Source organism: Serinus canaria, chromosome 2 (genome assembly GCF_022539315.1).
Source record: "Serinus canaria isolate serCan28SL12 chromosome 2, serCan2020, whole genome shotgun sequence".
Lineage (NCBI taxonomy): Eukaryota > Metazoa > Chordata > Aves > Passeriformes > Fringillidae > Serinus > Serinus canaria.
Window position 1 is genome coordinate 79,762,399 of NC_066315.1, and position 16,429 is coordinate 79,778,827.

The 16,429-nt window shown below is 38.4% G+C and overlaps 1 protein-coding gene across 2 annotated transcripts in view; it reads left to right on the forward strand.

Moving 5' to 3' along the window:
• CTNND2 (catenin delta 2) overlaps positions 1 to 16,429 on the forward strand; it is a 633,979-nt gene that overhangs the window by 535,279 nt on the left and 82,271 nt on the right. For both annotated transcript variants that reach the window (XM_050971546.1, XM_050971545.1), the window contains exons 13-14: positions 4,983 to 5,100; positions 8,094 to 8,279. In XM_050971546.1, coding sequence (XP_050827503.1) covers positions 4,983 to 5,100; positions 8,094 to 8,279 — 304 coding nt within the window. The remainder of the gene's footprint in view (positions 1 to 4,982; positions 5,101 to 8,093; positions 8,280 to 16,429) is intronic.

Here is a 16,429-nt window from a genome sequence, read left to right on the forward strand (position 1 = left end):
GAAATTTAATGCAGGTAGTATTTTTTTATACCAAAATTTAAAAGATTCCCTCAATACACTCTGTCTAATTCTGTGTATTGTAGTTAAATAGAATTGCACATCAAATGAAAACAGCAAAAGAGGAGAGGGGTAGTTAGAATTTTTTTTTTCTTTCTGATGAAGCTATGGTTGATTATAGCATGAAATCTTACCAAAATTGTTCCTGCCAGAAAACTCAGGGTGTTTTTAGGTTTGTTTTACAGAGACAGTCTCTTTTAAGAGGTTTACTGCAGTTCATGTGCTGTCCCATCATGTATCATTTAAAACTATCGAAATAGCAAAAAATGATGTTAGTAGTCAACTGCTTCACAAATCACACAGAGCAGCCTTTAAAAGCAATTCATTTAGCCTTAGGATTGGACATGCAGAAGCACAGCAGTAAAAGGCACCTGTTGAGTGCTTGACTTGATAGGCTAATTGCTCTGATGCTTTGAAAACAACAGGTACTACTGAATAACCAAAGCTAAATAACATTGTCATAGCATTTGATAGAATGGTTAATAACCAAGATTGTATCCATATTAGACTGTCAGATGTTTGTCTAATTGCAAAGTATTCTTTTAAAGTAAAAGTGATACCTAAGAGAGAAAGATCTCACTTAGGCCAAGTTCCTTGTTGATACAGAATGGTCTTCTTTAAGTTGAGCTATTCTAATACAAGTCAAGTTGAACCCAAAAGTTATGTTTTATTTAATTGACATGCAGGATTGCTAAATTCTGACAGCCAGCTTATAGATAAAGAAAGGTGTAAGTGTGCTAAGAATACTTATGAAGAAGAAATTGTGATGATTTTGGTGATACTGCACTGAACTGTCATTCGAATCAGGAAAAGTTAAAGGGATATCTGTGGCAGTGACTGAAAAATCTATTTTAATTTATTTTAACTTCTAAACTATAAGTTGATTTTATAGTCACTGAAAACCTAACACTTAAAAACGCTGATAATGAAGAATGAATCTACTTGTGTTTTCTTAGGTTTTGTCTCACTGCTTTGTTTAAATTTCTATTTTGTCTGAGAAATAGCTAGTCTTATCAGCTAGTTTAGTTTCCAGCAATAAGAGATGATTTTAAAAAGTCTTACTGTACAAATGATAAAAAATCAGAATATGTCCTTAGTCTTCCTCTCGTGAGAAAAAGCTATTTACGTTAGCTGGGTTTTAGAGGTCTGACTGGAACCTTCTGAATAAACTGAGAATTATTTTTCAGCCCTCTGTATTCTTGGTATTCCTGCATGACTGGATTCTATTTGAAGTTCATTTTACTGGTTTATGGCAGGCTGAAGGATGTATACCATGAGTAGAGCTTACACAAAGAATCAAAGTCTACAGAGTGATCAAGCTGGGCTGCATTTAGAATGGAGAAGTATTTTTCCCTGAAAACTTCTGCATTGTATCTCCACGTTCTGTAAGGCATCCAGAAAACATGGTTTCGCCTGTTTGAAAAATGACACTGGAGCAATATACACTGACTTAGTGGGACATCTTACCAACAGTAGATACTACTAATGTTCCAGTTTAACCTCTGCACAGTGACCTGTAAATTCACAAATGACAAATCATGTCTTATTCCCTGTCATGCTGACAGCTACAGCATGTCCAAGTTCACAGTGAGAAATAAAATTTAAACGACAGTGTGTTTTCTCTGACCACTCATTTAATCTGGAACTTGTTTCTCTTTTGCAGAACCATATAGCCTGAACATGGTGGTATTAGAGACCCTCTGTGAATGATCTCAGTTAACAGTGATTACTTCAGTAGAGGTGACATGAGACTAGCTAGATACTGGGATGTATTTCTTTTGAAATAATCGACTGATTATTTCTGCCAAAATGCTGATGCAAGGTTTGGATTTGTGTTGTTTTTTAGCTGTTTCCTATGTAAATAAATGCACCATATCTCAGTGAGGGCTGTAGTAGCTACAAGTCAGTACAGAAAGTAAACAGTGACTTTTGTAAGAAAAAGAAAGGCAGTCATGGGAATTCTGAATATCCATCTCTTGATTAAAGGAGCAGCTGGATCATAATGGGGAAGGATGATAAACAGAAGAACCCGACTCGACAGCTCCTCCATACAGAGCCAGGAAATGCATTGTCTGTGCAAGATGTGCCCCTGGTGTGTCTGTATTGCTTTGTGCAAAGGCCTCGTATTCGTTGTTTGCTGGAAATGAATGAGGCAGATAGCTCGCAGCTCAGGGACTATAAGGTTGTCTACATTGCTGTCTTGGTGAGGAGGAGTTTCTGGAGAACTTGAAGAGAAGCTGAGAGGCTGACAGTCTCTGCAGGCTCTGGACAGTCAAGTTCACATGCAGCTGGCTGTGATAGAGAGAGGGAAAAATCACCTCAATTAGAAGATCAGGGAGACTATATCTCTCTGTTTCTGGTGGTGTCTAAATCAGTCTATTTTGAAAGTTTGCACTCAGCATATAAAGAAGCCTTATTATTCTAGTTACACATTGTTCTAGTACAGACTTGAAGATCTGTCTCTATTTAAAAGAATTCAGGAGTATTTCTGCTTTTTTTTCCCCTAGTGGTGCAAAGAAGGCACAAAGCCATGCTGAGAACTCTTCCTTAACATCCTCCTATTATAATTTGTGCAGTTGCTCTTCTAGGGCTGGATACAACTTTCTTCATCATAGAGTCATAGGATCATAAAATGGTTTAGATTGGAATGCATCTTAAAGACTATTGAATTTTAACACCTTACCATGGACAGTAACATCTTCCACTAGACCAGATTGCTCAAAGCTCCATCCAGCCTGGCCTTGAACACTAGCAGGGAATGGGACAATCCACAACTTCTTTGGGTAACCTGCACCAGTGCCTCAATGCCCTCTCTCCATCTATGTTTATCTACCTACTGCTGTCTTTATCTGCCTAGAGGGTAAGAGAATGAAATTTCAGAAAGAACTCAAATAATCCTTCTTATCCTCACTCTAAAGCCCACAATGAGCTTTTCCAGTCCATGATTCTGCTTTTCCTACATGTGCTGCCCTTTTGGAATATCAGTGGAGCTCTTACCTTTAAAAGAGGGTGGTCTACTCTACTTTAGGTGGAGTCTCCAGCCCTGCAAATATAGAGCACAGGCACTGTTTGGGGAAAACCATGCTCTATATTTTTACCTTCTTATTTCTGCCACACAAAGGTAAGTCAGAAGTTTCCATCACTTCTGAGGGAGAGAGTTTTTCAATTGATGTTGTCCAGACCCTACTTCCTGGATTACAAAAGAAAGTTTCCCCGTGAACTGGAGGAAAACCCCTCACCTGCTGATCTTATAGCAGCAGAGAGATAAAGGAACCAGACAACACAAAACTTGCAAGCTGTTATGAAGGGCAGGCTTCTGATGTGTAATGTGGCAAAAAATGAGGGGTTTCAAGGAGAGTGAATTTGTTTGCTAGAGAGATACAAGAATTCATTCTGGTGCTCCAGGGCTATATGTTTGCTGTCAAGCTGTCTGCTGAGGTGAAGGGAACAGTATTGAATTAATGGGGCCAGTTTGTGTGTAGGAGAGCAGCACTAATTAGGACTGTGTGGGGATGCAAGTATAAGCGGCAAATCATATATGTTTAAGGGGCAGAGTCAGTTAGGAACCTGCATTGGAACTGGGGGATTGTCCAGTTATAAGACTCTTTGTTGCTTTGGGGAAATGAAAATGCTTTTTTCAGTTTTTTTAAAGTAATAAGGAGGCAGAACAGGATGAAGTAGATAGAGCAGAAAAATAATTGAAAGGAAACCTAGCCCTAAGTCCTCTCATCTTCTTCCATCTGAAATTCTTTCCCCCTTCCCAGGATTCCCGTGCTTTTTCCAACTTTAGTGCAGAGGTCATTGAAAATGGCATAAAAGATAGAAAGTGCCTTCCCTTCTTCCCAAATTCAAGGGCCAGTGTCCTCCCTTCCATTTCCACACATTAGCATTAGCTGCATAGGTCTGGTGTGTGTGCTTTTTATGTTCTTTATATGTATAAACTTTAGTAGTGGGGAAAGAAGAGCTACAGACAAGCCATATCAGCCAAGGGCTATCTTCCCTTACTGAAGGAGACTCTGAAAAGTTTTACCTTATTCTTGAGATTGCTAATTCACCCATTTCCAAATCAAACCTGCTATGCTTATTTGCATGCAGTTTTTCTCTGGGAGACTTGATGTTAGCAAATACAGATTCTGTTTGTAAATGCTCGTTCATACATATTTGTTTCTTTGTGTATCACTGCTTTGAACTTTATGACACAACATGTTATGCAGTGGATTGTGTTTTAATTGGATATGTATAAATGTATTCAGAAGACCGTGTGGCCCCATCTAAGGAACACAAGAATTACAATATTATTATAATAATCTGAGGCCTTAAGTTTTACAATGAAAAATAAACTATGTAAAGAGAAGATTGAGGCATTAACGTTCTCTCAAAATGAAAGAGAAAAGGAAACACTCACAAAAAATGAGAAGCAAGCAACAGCAGGTGTTTTATATTATGCTCTGATAATATTTTTCTCTCGTGTTAAGAGCCCTAACTACTGGGCTCTTCAATTCCTAGAAGATGTATTTGTTAAAGCCTCTAGACTTTTTAAATCCTGATTTATATGTACATATGCATATTTTAAAAAGGGAGGGAGGGAGGAAGGAAGGAAAGAAAGGAAGGAAAGGAAGGAAAGAAGGAAATTATCAGCCCTTCTCCAAATTTAGCGGTCCATGAGTCTCCCCATGCAGGTGGGCGGGCGCATGCTGCTTGGCCACTCAGCCCCATCCTGTGGAGGACCTGATGTCTTCCATTTGTTCCCCTCTGCGTTACATTTCCTGAGCTCATTTGCAGCTGTCTCCATTATTCACAGCTCTGAACTGATGAGAGGAAGAAGGAAAGCACGTGTTCTCTCTGTATGTGAACAGTGAGAAGGTTTCAGGCGGGGCAGTGGGCAGGGAGCTGTGGGGATAGTGACCCTTGCTGTTGCCTTGCAGGAATGTCAGCTCTGCTGGAGAGGAGGCCCGCAGAAGAATGAGGGAGTGTGATGGCCTGACAGATGCATTGCTGTACGTGATCCAGTCTGCTCTGGGGAGCAGTGAAATTGATAGTAAGGTTTGTCGTCTTTGTCTTTTCAGCAGCAAATACAGGTATTCACGGTACACGGGGACTATAAAGAGACCATTTTTTTTCATGATATTCTTTTTTTATTGCATTGTGAGGAATGTCTTAGCAAAGCATTATTTAACCCATCTTTTCCTTTTCTTTTTTTTTCCTGAGCTTTTTATTTCCATGTGCTAAGCATTGTATTTGTACCTGTGTAGTGTGCACAGGTAAGCATGTCATCCTCTCTATTGAATTATTGAAGTAGAAAGTATGATACTGACTTAAGAGGAGCAAATATATCCTATTCCATGTAAAGTTCTTTATATTGCTCTACCAGTTTTACCTTAAAATTGATTTTTAGTACCTAGTATGAGAGCTAATGAGGGTGAGGTAGGCTTAGAAGGCAAACAAGCAAAAAAGAATTGGGCAATTAATAGGCAGTTTTGCAGTAAAACCAACATTATTTCTTCTTTGAAGAGGATCAATGAATGCTTTCAATAACAACTGTGTTAAGATGCCTCATTATGTCAACTTTACTTCTCTTAAAATGCTAGGATATGAACAAGCTTCTCCAGAGGTGAAAGGCACTTCCTAATTAAAAAGACTCCAAGCATTTACAAATTGAAGATTTGTAATGCATTAAAGTATTCTGGAGAAGAAGAAAAAGGCCAGTTTCTTTTGCTTTCAGTATATGGTGCTAAATTAATTACAGTTGCTGCTCTAGGGCAGCCTTGGTCCATTTGTAAACCCCTAGGAATTGCAGGAGAGCAGCCTTTTATGCAGCAAGGTTTTAAAGCCCACTGGGCTTGTATTTCCAAATACTACTTCATAGAGTTGTCTGTGGACCCCCATGGGTTTATAGATTTGAGAGGAATAATCTCCAGGAGTCTCTGACTTCCATCTGAATCAAATAGGGGAAATTTGCCTGTGAATTCAGGGGACAGACAGAGGAATTAGGAGAGGCTCATAGCATGAGGTGCTGGGCTAACAGCATGGCTTTGGTTTTTTTAAGAAAAAAACAAAAAACCCTCAAAACACCCAAAAAAATCTCACAACCCATTACCCTGTAATCAATATTCCATTAATAGAAGTTTAGTAGAGGGATGCTTGAAGGACACCAAACCACAAGGCAGGCACAACACCTGGCAGCAGGGTTTGGGGCAAACTTGGCTGTTGCCAGCCCCTACTACCCCAGACACTTCCTGCAGAGCAGCCCCCAAACACAGGGGTGTTTTTAACTTCATTAGCTTTAGAGTGGCTTAAAAGTAGCTGGAGCAGAAAAACTAGTGAGCTTGTACTTAGCCCATTTATGATGAAACTGAAAACAGAATAAAGAACTCAAGCATCCTTGAAAGTCAAGGAGGAGTGACATCTGTCTAGCTGTATGGTTAGAACTAGCTTTCTTGGTAGGAGTTCACCTTAATAGGGAAGGTGTTCATTGAATTTGAGCCTTGGAAGTTTGCTTATCAGTTTTTAGTTTAAGGTAACATTGTCCTCGTGATGGCTCAGCTTATGTTTTCCACAAAATGAGAATTTTAAATGCAAAAACTATGATTTATTAAAAGGAAAAGTTTAGTATTCTAATCAAAAATTCAAAGCTTCAACTTCAGCATAATATATCAAAAGTAAATGAAATTAATGTTAAAAAAAAAAAAGAAGTAGCAAACTTTCAAAAATAATTATGGTCACTGTGATGTTTGCAAAGCTTTCAGCTGCACTAAGGACACTTTCTAGACACAGACACACACACATGCATACATATTTCTACATGTGTTTATGTATTTGGCAGAAATTTCAAGTTAGCACAAGTGTGTTGGAAAATTGTGACATTTCATCTATATTAAAACACATGTATATAAATATTCCTGTATGGATGAATCTGAATTTGATGTCAGCTCTGGAGCTTTGTGTTATCACAAAACACGTGTGCTGAGTGCATACCTGGCAGAAGCTCCTGTCATACATGAAGGTAAATGAAGTCCCATCTGTTTGCCTCACTGGTGAATATGGCAGAATATGGTAGAGCTGAACGCCTCACAGTCATTCCATTCTGGGTTAATGGAACAAAAGAGCTGGGATGTAGTGGCTGTTGCTTTTTATCTCCATAGAGCATTAGAAACAGTTGAAATAAATATAAATAGATAGAGAATGGCATTTTTAACCATGCTTTCCTTGTGTGCAGAAAATTAGGCTCATATCCTTCCTATTAGGGATAATCAAACCAAATTGAACCAACTAAATGAGTAGGTTTCATTACTAAACTGAACTTCTTGTAGACTTGGAGAAATTAGGTTGAATTACAAGTGAATTTTCCTCCACTGCTTCTCATCCATTTATGGATTCTTGCTTGCATCTTCTATAGAAGGCACAACCTATTAGGGAGATAAATGGATGAAAGGGAAATGCTGCACACAAGGTATCTGTTTGCAGCCTGTCTAGAAGCAGTAAAAGCAGCAAGACAGATTTCAAGTCCTACTTCTGGGACTGGGGAAACATCATCTGTTCATGCTACCAGGACTTGTGAAATGGAACTCAGATCCCAATTTTATAGCAATTTACATAGAATTTTTGCCAGAAAAAAAGGTTATTTCTGGTTTTAAAAGGACAAACCCCAGGATCTATTGCCATTTTCTGTTTGTAGCATTTTCTATTCACTGAGGTGGGAGTTTTCTGACATTCCGAGTGTTCAGGTTCTCTTGATCACTTTTTACCTCGACATGTTTCACATGGGGCTCCAGTGTGAAATTCAGAACAACAATAAAAAACCTCCCAGAAAAGTGTTGTCCAGACTACTGATTTCTTACCATAAAAATTTCTGAATCTCTTAACCTGTGATTAACTGGGGAGCACTCAGAAATGTGCACATAAGAATTGTGCTGGGAAAATGCATGTGCAAAGATAGATGAAATTCCTTCTCCTTCGTATTCAGAGTGAGCAAGGGGAGGATTTTAATCTTTTTGTGGTTTTGTTTTCTGTATTTTTCTTTTTGTCATACTTTTCAGACCGTTGAAAACTGTGTGTGCATTTTGAGGAACCTCTCATACAGGCTAGCTGCAGAAACATCTCAGGGACAGCAGATGGGAACAGATGAACTTGATGGATTACTCTGTGGTGATGCCAATGGAAAAGATGCAGAGAGTTCAGGGTGCTGGGGGAAGAAGAAGAAGAAAAAGAAATCACAAGATCAGGTAATGAAAGTTATTTGCAGCTGTGTTGTGAGTAGTTGAAGTGCCCATCATTTAAAATATAAATAATTAATGCACTGTATTAGAAATTAAATGCATGATGCAGAATATACAAAACTGTTGTCCTTGTTAATTAGCTGAGAGCTTAAAGTAGAATATGGCTCTGGAGTAATAAAATATGTTTGCTTGAGAAATTGTACATTATGTGGTGCACCTGGAAACTGTAGTCATGGGTACACTGTGAATGCCATAAATACCATAAAATGCTCTTTGAAAAGAAGCCATTTCTAATGAAAAGTGTAATCTGCATATGCTTTACACTGCACTTCCACAGAGCCACGTGTGTGTAGATAGGCTTTGATGCAAACAAACATCAGCCTTGTATATATACATTCACTTGCTTCAGAGTTAGTCTTGTACCATGTCTCTGCACATTGAGAGAAAACTGTACAGGACTGAATCAAGTAATATACATGAATGTTTAAAAGCATTCATATTTTGATATATTTTATGTTGATACCAAAGAGAAATTGAAAAGCTAAGCCTTGATTGCTTCCTCAAGTTATTTGACAGGTTATCATTTTGGATGGATTGATTTTTAAAGTGTATTTATCTCCTTTTTTATCCCATTAAGAACTTATAATTTGGGGAATACTGACAGCTGTATTGCAGAGAAAAGACACTGTTGTATCTGTACACACAGCAAGTAGCAATAAGAATGGCTACTGATTTATGGGCTTTTTCAGACAGCCTGTGCTGGCAGTAGTGAGTTTTCTACCTCTTCCTGCACTTACTCACTTTTTTTGCATTGTAGTCTATTTCTGTTTCAGATTGCTCGAAGAAAATATTTATTTGAGTAAGCAATTAAGTGCACAGGGTAATAAATTATGTCAGCCAGTACTGAAAATATTCCTGAGCTCCTAGAGCCAAATTGTGTTGATGTGGAAAGGTTCTAGCAACATTACTAAGCTAAAACTTGGATACTGAAAAATGCAGCACTCATTACTAGTAAGACTTATTTCACCTACTCTTGTGGTTAAACACCCTATCATCAGTCAACTTGAATTTATTATGGCCTTTTGTTGGGATTCCTGTGTTAGGCTACAGTGAGATTAGAAGTGTTGAAGCAAACTAATTTTACCCCATGAAGCAGTCATCATCCTTGTTACTGAATTAACAGTTCTCACACACTGTGCTTGCAGTTATTCAAAGTGCAGGAGCAAAAAATAGCTTGTCTGGGTATGAATGCGTCACACTGCAGCTTGGCTTGCTCTCTGGTGCTCTGTTTACTAACACATGCACACACACTCACTAGCTAAAGGCTCTTTAAGTCTTCCTCTTCTATTTCTTCTGTGACTTTTGGATCTCACAGTCATACTTTTAACTCTGTACTGTTGACTCTTTCAGTTCCCATAGGGCCTCTCTGTACTGTAATGGTTCCCTTAAAAACATTTTTGTGCTCCTCCAGGCCAAAGAGCTGAGCTCTTTTGGCTGATATCTTTACAATGTGCATGCTTTTGCCTGCTCTTAGATATTTTTTGTCTGTTTCTGTGAGTGCTCATTATCAGCATGTTGCATGGTAAAGATCTCCTTAGAGCTGTTAGTGTTGGCTTCATGGAAGAGTTTTATATAATTTTTAAAGTCTAAAGAGCAATAAAACTACACACATATTTTCAAGTTTATGATCACTAGGATTTTCTGTGGCAAGGACATAAATTTACTCTTTCCAGAACTGATTCTGTTGTGCATAGGACTGCTTTGTATTACAAGTGTTAGAAACATTTTTCTAATGGTGTTTTCTTCTTTCATCTTAGTTCCTCTCAATCCAGACATCCTACTTCATCTTGACATATTGAAGGTCTCACATGTGGATATTATTCAGTTCAGAAATTTTCAGGCCTTGTGAGCCTTCTGCAGATTATTTTCACCCCATAATCCTTGTTTGCTTTTGAACATTCCAAATGATTTGAAGTACATTATCAGGTTAATATATTATCAAGTTAACTAGAGTGCCACTAAAAACAATAGCAGCAAGATCACTGTGCCAGAAACAGCTGTCCCAACATACCCTCAAAAATGGAAAAGAAAAGCAATATTTTTTATGTAACCACATTTATATTAATAGGATAAAATAACTTAAACTGTGATAAGGGTAAATTTAACCTTTTTGTCCATTTATTTTGCAAAAATAAGTACAGAAATATGTTCAGAGGTACTTGTTCAGTGTGGACACAATTGTCTAATTGTGTGAAAAGACCTGTTCTTTCTGCTTCTTTGTCTTTGTGGTTCCTTTAATATTTATGAGTTTTGTGTTGCTACATTTTATGCCCCCAGAAGATATGTGTTCAGGGTATAGGTTTTTTTTTCTTCTTTTATTGGCAGCCCATGGGGTTTTTGAATTACAAAATTGCTGTTTCAGTCCTTCTCAGAGTATAAGATGTACAAAACAGTGTGGAGGAAAATTGTTCAGATTCAAGTGAATGCAGTTTTGAAATTTTCCTATTTCACAATATTGCTGTAACTTAGTTTCTTCTTTTTTATGTGTATTTACTTGAACTTCATTGTGCATTTATGAGGTGGTCTTTAATTTTTGGATAAAAGTCTTTTTAAAAAAATAGTAGCAAAACTATTGTAGTTGAAAAAGAAAAACAGATGTATCATTTTAGACAAAGAATGTGGATGAAGATGCAGTTTTCTGTACTTACAAAAAATCCTTCACAGAACAGGGGATTTTGTTTCTTAAGCCATAAAACAGGAGAAGCTTGATATTAAAGTCACTTTCTCATGGGTTTTCTCTAGAAAGAAAGTACAAGTTAATTTCTTTGGTTTATGATTTATGGAACACGTATCCCAATTTTTTTAAGCTATTTTTCAAGTGTAGTCACACGTAAACTACTTAAAGAACAGAATTGAGGGGTAGTATAAAATGTGGCTTATTTCAAAGGCTTTTCAAGAACAAACTGGAATTTATTTTTTATTAATGACACCAGTTGTCTATCAGTTGTTTATAATGGCAACTTCTATGCATCTTGAAATCAAGTAAGAGATGTGTCTTTGTTCAGATCATAGGTCTAATGACACCTTGCAAATTACTTTACTTAAGGACTTCCCTTAGGATCAGAGGAAACAAGTGTTCTCCACATTTCAGAATAAAGGTGGGTGGAGTTAAAAGAGCCCACAATCATTTTACCAGAGCTGAGTGAGGTTTCTGAGGCATCTGCTTTGTTGCACAAAATAAATTTTAGAAGAGGCCCAAACCTTCTGAAGGTTTGTGATAATATCTAGGTATAGCACTAGTTTTATCTATGGAAACACAGAAAGCAAAGCTTCTGTTAAGGCCTCAGAAAAAATAAGTGAAGCTCATTTGGCTTCCATCTCAAACTCTAGGACTGTAATTCTCTGCTGTTTTGTTAGTTTTTCTCTGCTGCTTACCTGTGATCAGCTGGTACTGAACCCTCACCTGATAAGCTCTCCAGCCTCAGACCCCTTCATCTCTGACTAGGACCTTGTAGACATCAACCTCTCTGCCTTGTATTGTGTCATTCTTCAAATGGAAACTGATCCTTCCACTGCTGGAAATGCTCTTCATGCTGCTGGCATGCTCACTGCTGCCAACAGGTTTATTCTTTGAGTTGTATGAGAGACAAGGGTTATGACAAAAAGCAGTTAGGGCAAATCAGGTCTGTGGTCCAACTTCAGTAAAAAAAAATACCAGGGAGTTGTCATTAATCCTTATTTATTTCTTGTTACACAGCCCATTATGTATACATGTGGCACAATTTCATTTCTTTTCCTGCCTTCTCTAAGAGAAACAGGTTGACTTCTTGGCTTCATGCTTATGTAGAGTTCCCCATCTGAAATCATTCCTGTCAAACCAGAATCTAGCCCAAAGTCTGTTTTTTTGATTGGAAGTGACACTTCTGAAATGAGCCTGACCTTCTTTTTCACCTTCTGTCAGGAGCCTTAAGCTATAACAGCAACATTTCAAGTCATATATCATTAAGAATAGATTGGCGCACCTCTTTAGCATGCTTGCTAAATGGCCTATAAATTCTTCTATCTATGTGAAATGGAAGGTTTAAGGCAATAATATTTCAGAAAGCATAAAAATAAACCTGCCAGATATGTCTTCATGTGGTGAGACCACTATTTTACCAAGTGTGCTTCATACTCTACCAAGCCACACCAAGCTAATAAGGCCAGAAACAGAGAAATGGTGACAAGTCCTGGGTTTAACCAACAACGTGAATTATAAGGGATGAAAAGCTGTGTTGCCAATACATTCTTGCTCAGAAGGAATATTATTTCCACTTGTTGCTTCCTCATCTTGCACAAGGTGGTTATGTCAAATGTTGAGTAGCAAGGATCAGCTGTCCTGAGCGATTCCTTACAGAGCATTTTGGAAACCGGTTCTGCTTTCTTGCTTGCCAATGCAGCATCTTCCCAGATACTCTGTGAGCCTCTCAGTGTCATGTATGGCCAATTTGTTTTCAAAGTCAAAACTGCAGAGTTATTTAATATCATTTGTATTTGTCAGTTTGTGGAACATACTGCAATTGGCTTCAGCTTTCTATGGAGAGGAGAAGGGCATGCAGCTTTAACTCCCCCCCCTTTCATTTGGGAAGGGTCTGTTTTTAGCAAAGAGAAAATGTACAAACTGAATTAATATTTTTTCTTAGCTAATATTAAGCATAATATTAAAAAGTTGAATAAAGTCATTGACAATTATTTTAAGAGTGTAATGTGCAATGTAAAGTAAAATTTAGATTTATTAATATCTGAGATTAATTATAATGATTCAATACACTGAAATGTTTTGAAAGCATTTCAAACACCTTTCCTATAATTGTAAATGTTGTTGCATCAAACTGGGAATGGTACCTTTATTTCTGCAATGATCTCTGTTCTCTCCCACCATGCTCCTCTAGTCTCTGTGTCAGTTAACACCTGCATTTATGTTCACTACCTTTATTTAGGCCTGGATATCTAAACTGAAGTTTGACTTGATGGAAGCAGTGGTATTCCTGCCTGCTTAGTGCCAGCTGCATGGATTCTGAAATCAAGCTCTGTGACTTGGTTGTATTTTTGTTGCTGAATTTCTGATTTCTGCTCTTTTTTCAGCATTGGCCAATTCACCTGTTGGACAAAGCTGTCCAATAGAGGTTATTGGACTGACCTGTCTAGGGAGACCTGGCAGAGACTGTCACAGCCATTAAGACATGCAGGATGAGATATCAGTGTCTTCTTAGGGGACCTCTTAATTTAAGAGTTTTTGGCATTTCAGAAATGGTTTTAGTAAGCACTGTGTAATTGCTCATATGAATTTTGTCACTGCTGCTTCAAGGAGCATAGCTACAGTGTTATCATACTATCCCAAATGTCTGGGATCATTGGAGAGAGGTCTAGATGGTTTTAGGCATTGCTGGGGTTTGTTTGTTTATTTTTTCCCTAGATTTTTTTAGTAGTGGTATTTTGTACAGACTGGGGTAAAGGAAGTATTCATATGTCATAGATTGAAATCAAACACTGGGATTTTTTAATCACTGGAAAACTTATGGTCATGTGATACCTATTTAAAAGCAAACCCCACCAATTTGATGTTGTTAAACTGCAGAGTATATTTCTCTTGCTGAGCTGAAGCCTTCCCAGTTATTTAGTACAATTGCACTATAAATATGGATTTACTTTCATTAAAATGAGAAGGGTGGTGGTAGATAATCTATTGTGCAGCACAGGAAAGCATCTCGATAAGTGATCTTTTTCTCCACTCAAAGTTCCTTACAATTATAAAAATTTGGAAATTATATTGGAGTACTCTTACTATCGAAAGTCTGTTGTTCTTAAAAGATCTTGTTATTTGGCTTTTTATTTTTCTAGACTTTCATTCTTTTTCTGCACCAGTCTCAGGAAATGAGAGATTTGTATCTCACCCACGTAACAAACAGTTTGTCAGCTTCAACCACAATATATGTGGGTAATTTCAGCTGAAGGAGGGAAGCCTGGAAGGAATATTTGTTTATGACTTTTTTTTTTTTTTTCCTCCTTGGTATAAGCTAGGAAGAGTAATTGCATGTTTTCCTCTGTTTCAGAGGCTCCTACTGCAGCATCAGTCTATTTCAGATAGACCTTCCTGATCATTCCTGATGGGCAGCAACAGTGCAGTAACTCTTCCAGTAATTTACTGGGTGAGGATGCTGCCTCAGCTCATTAATATTTAGTAATGCAAACTGCAAAGCAACCTCTGCCATGCCTTAACCACTGTTTTAGATATGGACTCTAATACCACTTGGGGAATTTTTTATTTATTTTTTTTGTTCAGGCCATTGATGTTTATGAAAACTGAAATAAATGGATGAAGATCAGGCAAATCTCCTTTGCAACAGCCTCTTTGCTTACCCGTGTCAGTTCTGCATACCCTGCAGTAGTTGGGCTGCCCAGCTTCAGGCACTGGTCTCAGCTACACAGGAGACAACAGAAGCCACCAAGCCCTCCAGGGAAGAGGCTGCCCCAGACGCAGCAGGTGTTGTGGTTTAACCCCAGCCAGCAAGCAAACCCACACAGCCTCACCCAGGGGGCGGGGGCGAAGAAGAGTGAGAGTGAGGAGATGCATGGGTTGAGGTGAAAGCAGTTGAATGGGGAAAGCAAAAGCCCCACATGGAAGCAAAGCAAAGGAAGGAATTCATTCACCTCTTCCCAAGGGCAGGCATGAACACTTCCCATCTTCAGCCATCCCCAGGAAAGCAGGGCTTCATAACGCATGACAGTGATTTGGGTAAACAAACCCCATCTGAATGTCCTCCCTTCCTTCTTCTTCCCCATAGCTTTATATTCTGAGCATGACACCATGTGGTATGGAATGTCCCCTTGGTCAGCTGGAGTCAGCTGTCCTGGCTGTATTCCCTCCCAGCTCTGTGCATCCCTGTTCTCCTCGCTGTGGGGTGGGATGAGGAGCAGAAAAGGCTGTGTTACTCAGTGTGAGTGTCAGTGCTACTCAGCTGTGACTGAAACATCCCTGGGATATCAACACTGCTTCCAGCACAAATTGAAAACATGGCCCCATACCAACTACTGTGAAGGTAATTACCCTAGCCAAAACTAGCACAGCGTGGTGAGCAGTGACACCCTCCCTGTGCAGCCACTCAGCTGCTCTGGGCACACACACCACATGTGAAGAGCACTGCAGGACATTTTTCAGGGTGACTGAATTTCCTGTGCTTTCACTGCACATGCATGTGTGGTACCAAAGATTTTTATCATTATTACATGGACTCTAAGGCATCACAGCATCTTGGGAAAAAGGTCTTCCCTCACACATTGGTGATAAATTAATGCAATCATGCTGAAAGTGAGTTGCAAGAAGGGCAGGGAAATGCAGTAATTTGTCTCCTTTTTTTTTTTTTTTTAATGTTTTCTCATTACTGGGCAGAATGGCAAAACAACATTAAATATTAATTTATCTGCTAGATCGTTTCTAGTGCTTTATATGTACCAGCACAGCATGAACATGTATATAGAGCTCTACTTATATCAGCTGATTTTCAGTACTCCTTGGGATCATACGAGTGTAAATAGCTGAGCATAAAACAAAATCATACCCCCACATAGCCATATACCCCCTCATATGGGTAAATCTGCTACATTTGATGCATTTCATGTGCTTTGTCCTTGAAGAAATATACCCTGTACAAACACTCTTCAGCTGCATAATGCATAATTCGTGCAAGCTGGAATGAGACAAGTGAAGACTTGAACTGGTGCCCTTGGACATCACAAGTCATTTGTTAGTGGACTTACTAAGGTGCAAAACCTAAACTTGGTGTGAAGTCAGATTTGACCTGTAAGATATGTCTCTCATTTGTTTTCAAAAAAATCTGACAGTATGAATGATTGAATTCTGAGAGTTAAAATAAGAAGCAGGCTTTAATGTATTTTTTATGAGCTGAAGAGAACTCATTTCTAGCAAGGCTGGTGATTTATAAGGAGGAAAAAGAAGAATTGAGTCACATGCACTGAAAACAATCTATTGGTTTAAAGGCAGAAATGCATTAAAAATTTCAAAGACACAGCCCCATAATAGTGTCATTTGAAGGCATTGTTTCTCCAGAAGGCATTTGTCCTCTACTGTCTCAACCACCACTGGGCATTGCTATGCC